The following is an 8,852-nucleotide window of genomic DNA, read 5'->3' as shown; positions in this document are numbered from 1 at the left end:
TTTTCAATACAGCAATAGTATCTTATTTCAGAAACGCATTTGTCAACAATTTGCATTTCTATATTGAACAAATTTAAAATGATGTGGCCATGGCTACTTTTCAGAATTTATCCAATCCTTTTCATAGCTGACAATCATTCAGAGTCTGCAATAGATAACTCCCTCATATCCTACTCAGTTCCTTTCTGCTTCCTTTTATACACTCTGAAGATTCTTTCTTTTAAATTCAAAAAGTCAATTGACAAGAAATTCACAGTCATTTTTTGAATAGCATGTACAACAATTATGTGGTACATAGTACAAAATGACTACAAATTTCTTAACTGATAGAAGAGTTTGGTCAGTGATGCAGCAGCTCTAGGGACATTTGAGTCAGTGGTTTTGCATCTTCATTTTGATTTGGTGGAAATTAAAGCCATATTTGAGGTGATTGTACAAACTTCAGTGAAATAGCAGTTTTTATTTTTGTATCTTTGATCAAATTATTTATTTATAGGTACTGAATAAAATAATTACCATCATCATATCTCGAGGAGAGCTTTAATATAGTAAAGCTTACTCACTGGTTATAGAAGAAATGAAAAGCAGAAATACCACAAGGGAGAATTTTTGTTCTGATGTTATTTACTATTTTCACTCCTGAAATGTCTTTCTAGCACTCACTGCCAGCTTCTATCTGCACAAACTTCACTTGTTTTATAAAACTAAACATAAAAAACTTTAAACTCAACAATATCTGGAAATTAGAGTTGAACCATGTGAAATCATTTCAGTCATTCATTCTGGGCATGACCTTAGGCCAATGAAGCTGAACTTTAAATCATTTTTAACTATCTAAAATAATTTCTGTCTAATAATACACCATAATACCTAATTGGGTGTCATGGATGAGAGGCTAGAACCACTTTAAAATACTTTTTTCCAATTATGGTCAATTAAAATTCCAATGTTTGAATTGAGAACCACTATAGTAGTAATACAAGTCGAAAACCCTAAACTCTTGGGTACAACGAAAATCACAAAATTAATTTAATTTAGAGAACATGTCCATGAGCCAACTAAAGTATACTTCAAATAATTTTGAACTGGTTCTAATAATATTTTTTGATATGTTAATTTCATTAAAAATATATTTCAGGTGGAGAAGAATATAGTGCCCAGAATGGCTGGGTTGCCTGTCTTTGCATTTGTTATGGCATACATTGCTGATAAATTAACTACACATTACCACTGGCCTTCTAGTTATTTTAGAAAGATTTTTGCATCAATCGGTAGTTTAGAGTTTTTATTCTTTTATATATTAAGAATTTAGAATTATTCATCGATGAGTGAATGTTTAATAAAATTTAAGGTTGCTATGGAGCATGTATATGTATATCTTTTACGCTTTATATAAATGGCCCAAACTCAGTAACAATGTTTATACTGGCTACTTACTTTTATGGCACGCTGATCAGTAATGCATATTATAATGCTTTGCTGGATATTTCACCTACATACGTTGGCATTACAGCTGCACTAACTTCAATTCCGTACACGTTCATAGAATGTTTTCTTCTTTGGTATGGTAAAACTTCTATTTCAGTGGTGTGTATATGAAAGTGCAAGGGTCAACTTATATATGTACATATTTATTAACATTTATATCTTTTGTTTTAGAAAACATTCGATGAATTGACTAATATTTTTGAAGGTACCATATTACTCATCATGTTTGGAAATACCATATTCTGCATGGGTACATATGAGAAATATTCATTTGACTTAATCGGCAAAATTCCATGTAATGTTTATATTACATATAATAAAAGTACATGTACAATTTTTTTTTTATTCTAGGGAAAAAAGAGAGTATTCAGTCATACCCTGCTGTGAAAATATGATGAAATTTATTATCATTATGAACGATAATTTAAATTGCCATGTGCATTAATAAACACAAATTTTTCGTGGTTAATCATTCAATTTGTTGAAGTTTATTTTATAAAACAATTGCAGTCCTATTTGTTTACATTGTTTAAATAGTAATAATGGGGACCATTGTGACTTTTATTGTTATTAAAAGCAAAAATAATGTATAAAATTAAAAGAAAAGTTTTTCATTGATGTAATTATAAGAGCAAACAGTGCAATATAATTTCATCTATGTCTATGTCTGTAGATCCTAAGTTATAACTTATTAATGTATAAACACGTTTGAAGTTACAAGAATGCAGTGAGTAAAGGCATTTAACTTTGACAAGTCTAGGAAAGTTCGTCAAGTGCTGAGAAGTATTGTAGGTGGCTGAGGGAGTGTAAAGCATGAATGAAGTAAGTGATAATAATGTAGAATTCAGTCAAATAGTATAGTACTTTCACACTAATTTTTATATGTAATATTAATAAATATATGTATTTTAATTTAACTTTTATTTAGGTTATATTATAAATTTATATATTCCTGCCCTTTTTTGCAAATTAATTATTAAAAGTAAAAAATCCTTAATGGCAGGTTTGCTAAAAAAGGAACCTCTCATAGGCCCAAATCCATCTACTCCCATCTGTCTTTAGAATAAAACAGGATTGGCCGAGCATCCTTTAGTTAGAATTTTCTGTGTCCTTGTCACAATAGAAAGCTTAATCATCTCTTCACAAAAACTTTTCCACAATTTCCTTTTTACTTTTCTCATAGCTTTATTGCATTCAGTTAGGGAGATTTTATTCATCCCATTTACGTGTCAGTTTTGCTTTATTGAAAAGTTTTCTAATTTTAGACCATAGACCATTTAGTTCATTATTCCATCTTGGAACATCTTTGTTTGTACCTTTGGTTTTTAATGAACTACTGCCTCTAGGCTGATTGCCTTAGTCAACTTTTCAGCTAATTGATCTAGTTCCTGTACACTTTTAACTGCAAAGTTTAGCCCTTCTGTCTCTGGCTTATACTTAATAGAGCTGCCAGTTAGTGCTCTTAGGATCTCTAGGTACTGCAATGTTTGATTTATTTGTCTCCACCACAAAGGTTATGATTCTGTGATGGGACATTGATGTTTCTGAGGAAACATCCCACTTTTTATTTTGTTACTAATAAATGTGCTCGCTAGTGCGAGATTTAAGACCTAACTCCTAGAACTATTTGCAAAAGTTGGTTTGTTCCTTCTAATACCCACCACATTATTTGTTAATAAGTAACTGAAGAGATTCACCCCTTTTGTTGATATCGATACTGCCCCGGCTGGTATGATGTGCATTTGCATCATACCCCAATATGAAGTGGATGGTGTTGTTTTTGCAGTGTTGGACAAGCCTACTTATCACGAATGAATTACGAACTCATATATTTACATGATCCACGAAGGCACCACCTTAAAAATGGGTTTCAACAGATGACCAATGTGCTGTATAGAAGACACAGATGACAGAACATATCCTAAGCAAACTGCCATGCAATAGCTAGGAAAAGGCTTTGGCACTGAAAAAACTGTAGATGTTGATACCATACCTCTGTGAGGAATTCTCTACTTCATAAATGAAACAACCTCCAGGGAATCTATTAGCAGAAATCTGCACAATAGAAGAAAGTTTTAGTACTAAGGGGCAACATCCGTATGTCTCCAAATGGAAAAGGAAGAAAAAATTGTCCAAATATCTGTCAAACATAAATAACATTATTACTTTTATTATATACAAAATAATAAATGAAAATTAAAATAATATAATAAATGTAAGTATAATGAGTATAAAAGTATAATAAATGAAAATTCCAAATCTACACTCACTTAAAATGTGCAAGTAAATTTTCCAAAACAAAAGTGATGTTGTACTTTAAAAAATTTTAAGACTTAAAAAAAAACTCTTGAGGACCTATGTCAAACTGCAAATTTAGGCTCAACTGTGTGAAATAATCGATTAACGCCACAGCTCACTTTTGAAAAATAGATCTTTTTCTTTTAAACTTGGCCAAACAAAAATAATATAACTGCCCTTGTATGTTCTATTAATAAAATAAACTTTATGGACCGTTTTCAAAGTTGAACAGTTTGAAAGACATTCCAAGCAATTTTAAGGCGATTTGAAAGTTTTGATCGGGTCGTCAGAGGCAGTGATCAGCTTACTTCCTTTTGATCCGATCCCTTACGTTCCCTGTTTTGTTTTGAAGGAGAAAATCATTTATATCGCAGGTAATCTTCAAATTTATAATCAATCCGTTGTTAATATTTATTTAAAAGAGGATGTTGTATTATTTAAATAAATTCGGTTTACCTTTGGAGTGGTAACCGATGTTGTTAAAGACAAACTGACCGTTCGGTGACATGTGAGTTGGAATGTCGGCCTAACCTTCCAACTCGTGTTGTGTTCTTAAAGAGTGTAAAAATACCAGAGAAAAAAAAATCAATCAGCCTAGAGTTTTGTTTTTTAATAATTTGACCAGCTTAAAAGTTTCTTTTCTCTAATTTCAGGATGGTGCGGATGAATGTTTTGAGCGATGCTCTCAAATCTATTAACAACGCTGAGAAACGAGGAAAGAGGCAAGTCCTCATTCGACCTTGTTCCAAAGTCATTATCAAGTTTTTAACTGTTATGATGAAGAAAGGTGAGTAGACGGCTTAGTTTATGTTTATTGTTTATATTCGTTGCACCTTGTAGTAGGTTTATAGTGAATTCTCTCTTGTCAATGTGAATTTTTTTTACCTGAATGTTTACCCGTCCATGTCAGATCATTCTACAAGGTCCTGTTTTTTTCCCCTTGTATTAGAGAACCACAATTGAATTAAGAAAGTTTTTTACATTTAATTAATATCCGTTCTCATTAACCCATTTAGGATTGTTCTAACTCCTTTTTAACCTTCATGCGGGCGCACAGGCAATAGTCTACTGCCGTCATCATAACAATGTGAGCAACTTTGTTACAAAGTCCGTGTGGGGATTGTATTCTCAACTTACAAAAATTGAAACTAGGTTGAGAGTCATCTTTCGGATCGCCAGTCGTGCCTGTCAACTGTCAAACATTTTTATCTCTTTTTAGTCGATAGTTTACTGCCATGTGCCCGGTAAAGTTTCATTCTTTCATCGGCTGTCAGTGAATTTTGGTGTTTTTTTAGGTTTGTTGTATGCACGAGTATTAGCGATAAAATATAACGTTTTTCAATGCACTGCACCGGTTATTATTATCTAAAGAATTATAATTATGTACTATTATCAAAATTTTCTTATAAATACATATTATCAATTTTTTCTTATATGTAATATTGTTTTTTTGTACACAGTACATGTTTGTACAAGTGTAAATTTATTTCCTTCTCAAAAGGAACTGGGTGTTTTTCATCTTTTTTAAGGCATGTTTCTCTAACATTGAGGATATCTGTAGAATCAAATTATTCAAATGATAATGAATACGTCTTTGACAGATTTAATTTTTTCATCTTTTTTACATAATTTTTTTTTTCAATCTCTAAGACAGGGCAAGTTGCAGTAGGGCTTCTGTTGTGGTCGAAGACCAGATTGAAATGTTGATTGAAGAAAATTCATGTATGACCACACAGGAAATTGCGGAAGAGTGTTGACCATTGAACCATTGTCGCCATCTGGTGCAAATTGGTAAAGTAAAGAAGCTCAACAAGTGGGTATCGAACTAACCGAAGCCCAAAAAAAAATTGTCTCTTCGAAATTTGTACATCTCTTCTGTTGTGTTACCAAAATGATCCATTTCTTGACTGAATCATCACTTGCGTTGAGAAATGGATTCTGTCCAATTACAGGAGGACAAGCATAAAGCTCCAAAACACTTCCCGAAACCAGATCTGCACCCAGAAAAGGTTATGGTGACTGTTGTAGTGAACTGCTGGGGTTGTTCACTATAATTCCCTGAATTACGGTGAAACTATCACACCATAGAAATTTTACCAAGAAATTGCCAAATGTATGGGAGACTGCGATGTCTTTGTTCAGCATTGGTAAACCGTAAGGGGCAGATTCTTCACAAAAACGCCAGGCTACATATTGCAATGCCAACTCTGCGGAAACTTAAGAACTTTACTTCCTTTTTTGTAGTTATTTTGGTCAATTCTTGAGGGGTAAAATTTATAGAGAATGTGATGAAGCTGAAAACACTTTCCAAGACATTTTGTGCTTATTACACGTTAGCAAAGATGTTTAGATTGCGATGGAAAATATTTTGAAAATAATTTCTTTATTTAATAAAATTAAAAATAGTTTTTAGCCTTTTCAAAATCTGCATAATTTTTGCACCAGTGCAATAATAGGAAAAAAGTTGTTCTGATCAAAATCAGGCAAACTGATAGATATTAGTTATGGGGCCCTAAGGCTATTTATTGTTGAGACCTCTGAAAAAGTGATAATTTGTTAGCGCCCGTTCTGGAGAGAATGGAGGACGTTTCCCATCCAATATCCATTAATTTTTCCTTAACTTTGTAATGTGTAAAGTAGCAATGGCCTTATGATAGTCTCGATCAAAATGAATTCAATTGTATAGAATTGTACTTTTCTGTGATGATTTGGACCCACCGAAAATTTAGTAAAACTTAAAAAAGAAAAAATTAAAATTTCATTAGGGGAAAGCCATATTGCCTAGAATACAGGACCTGTTTTTACAAGGGCTGTTTGATTGGACATCTGTTGGACAGGACATCAAGACAAGAGGATATAAATAAACAGTCTTATTAGCATCAATTAAATTGTGCAGTACTCATTTATCCAGACCCAACACTGAAGATGGCCCAAAACGTGCCTGATAAATCAAACCAGTGAGGATATGCAGACCAAAATATCGGAAACTACCACGATCTTTTGTCTGAACAATTTTACCTTGAAATATGATTTTATCATACAATTATAAAGTTCTGTCCGAAATGATAGTTCATTCTTGCTTCTTTTTAGATAAATTTTATATTTGAGAGCTTGCGAATATGTGGTTCCATTGCTTATTCGGAAGAGGTAGTAGTTGAAGGAGGACAAGGTCAGGACTGGCGATTTCCCAATTTTGTCCTTTTTGAAATGGTATTGCTTTGTTTGTTCTTTTGGTAGTCAGTTGTCTTGTTGAAACAATTAATATAAACATTTTTATGAAATGTAATCTTGATAAAGTGAAATTATTAGGTCATTGGTTGAAAGACCCTTAAGACTACAAAATGAAAAGCTTGGACAATTCCCTCCAAAATAAGACAACTGTATTCATGAATTTTGTTTTCCAGGTTATATAGGAGAATTTGAAATTATCGATGATCATAGATCTGGGAAAATTGTTGTCCAACTTAATGGCAGGTTAAACAAATGTGGTGTCATCTCACCAAGATTTGATGTACCTATCACTCACATAGAAAAGTGGACAAATAACCTCCTACCCTCAAGACAGTTTGGGTAAGTTAAAAGTTTTGAGAAGAAATTAGAATTTGAGTTCATTATTTTTTTTCTTTTGCAGGTATGTAGTACTTACAACAAGTGGAGGCATTATGGACCACGAAGAAGCAAGGCGGAAACATCTTGGGGGGAAAATATTAGGATTTTTCTTTTAATAAAAGTGGCGAGATGTAAAATATACTTTTTTCCATTTCGTTAAAGTTGTCATTCTTTATTTGTACTACCTATTATCAATTTGCTTTATTATTTGTACTACCTATTATCAATTTGCTTTATTAAAAAAAAAATCATCACCAATGTGTATTGAAAAATTGCTAGGAGAAATTTTCTTTCAATATTTTTGCTCTCTCATACTTCATCATTATAGACCTCATACCAAGTGTAAGGTGATAAGGAGATTTTTTTTTCAATATTTTACACAATGTTACTATGATGATCAATGGATTTTCATTTTATTTTTATTTGTTTATTTATTTACTTTTTTTTTTGCAGTTAACTTTATCGTACATAAGTCATATACTTCCAGTAAAGTTAACTAAAAAAAAGTATATATTCTGTTAATTGTCATTCTTCAAATTTTTGTAACATGTTTGTAGAAAAGTATATAAATTAAGTAATAATAACAATCAATTAAATAAAAAAAATTTTGTTTTCCAAGAGCACTTTGTACTGGTGCAAGTAAGGACAAATACAATGGGCAATATATTCCAAGTTGTTTCCTTAGAATTCAGCTAGTATTTGTCGGTCAAGGAGCTTTTTCAGTTTATCAATGCCAACGAGGATATTTCAACTATGAGGTTCTATGAATCCTAAGGGTTCCAGTGAAAAAAAGCCTATTTTACATATGTTGGGTTTGAATGCAGGACTGCTAGATTCAATCCCGGGACTTTTATAATGATGAATGTGCAATATTGTTTTCTCTTATCGCTAACTGTCCCTTGTGTTAAGAAATCGGATTTCAGCGATGGCTTCCAACCCAAAAAGAGAATTTATACTCTGGATGAATACACACTTTTTTATTTACCCAAACTTGCTGAAAATAGGGCCATAAAACTGTCGAACTCTGTTTTGAGCGACAAGTCTCATCCATTGGATCATTAATTGTGATTCTTCCCTGAGACCTGACGAAAAGAACACCTCCATAACTAGCAAAATGGAGGAGTTTTCTTTCTGTCGGCTTGAGTCTCCTTCCATAAATTCACTATGGGAAGTGGATGGGGGAAGACAGGCGTTACGACACAATGAAGGTGTTTTCTCTTAGAGCCTGTTTTTCTTCTCGAATTAAATTCTTCTGAATCCCTTACCTTGTACCACCTGCCTTACTCTCTTTTCTATCGGCTGTTTCAAGTTTCTGGGTAGATTTTGGTTGATAGGATGAATCGAATCTTTCTTTCTCCTCCATGAATGCTGTTTCGCCATTTGCCTCACAAAAGTTACTTCTCAATTTATTAAATTACTTCTTTTAAGTTTAAACTTTGGAAAACACCATGGACTAA

At 32.6% G+C, this 8,852-nt stretch overlaps 2 protein-coding genes across 3 annotated transcripts; both read left to right on the top strand.

Moving 5' to 3' along the window:
* The first annotated feature begins 274 nt into the window (after nucleotides 1-274).
* On the top strand, nucleotides 275-1,965 carry LOC106673725. Of its 2 annotated transcripts, none has more exons than XR_002910246.1 (4): nucleotides 275-426; nucleotides 497-1,271; nucleotides 1,352-1,587; nucleotides 1,660-1,784. XR_002910246.1 is itself a non-coding variant. In XM_014405909.2 (4 exons), the coding sequence occupies exons 1-4, from the start codon at nucleotides 1,163-1,165 to the stop codon at nucleotides 1,881-1,883; spliced, it is 513 nt and encodes a 170-aa protein (XP_014261395.1). In that variant the 5' UTR covers nucleotides 1,119-1,162; the 3' UTR covers nucleotides 1,884-1,965. The 2 variants fall into 2 exon arrangements, 1 of the variants encoding a protein (XP_014261395.1); XM_014405909.2 differs by lacking the exon at nucleotides 275-426 and adding an exon at nucleotides 1,840-1,965 and having other exon boundaries at nucleotides 1,119-1,271; nucleotides 1,660-1,783.
* Nucleotides 1,966-4,049: 2,084 nt separating this feature from the next.
* On the top strand, nucleotides 4,050-7,556 carry LOC106663675 (40S ribosomal protein S15Aa). The gene is made up of 4 exons (XM_014388693.1): nucleotides 4,050-4,160; nucleotides 4,440-4,573; nucleotides 7,191-7,356; nucleotides 7,418-7,556. The coding sequence occupies exons 2-4, from the start codon at nucleotides 4,441-4,443 to the stop codon at nucleotides 7,509-7,511; spliced, it is 393 nt and encodes a 130-aa protein (XP_014244179.1). The 5' UTR covers nucleotides 4,050-4,160; nucleotide 4,440; the 3' UTR covers nucleotides 7,512-7,556.
* Nucleotides 7,557-8,852: the final 1,296 nt, after the last annotated feature.

Source organism: Cimex lectularius, unplaced genomic scaffold (assembly GCF_000648675.2).
Source record: "Cimex lectularius strain Harlan isolate CLEC.00 unplaced genomic scaffold, Clec_2.1 scaffold89, whole genome shotgun sequence".
NCBI lineage: Eukaryota > Metazoa > Arthropoda > Insecta > Hemiptera > Cimicidae > Cimex > Cimex lectularius.
This window is presented reverse-complemented; position numbering and strand designations above follow the sequence as displayed.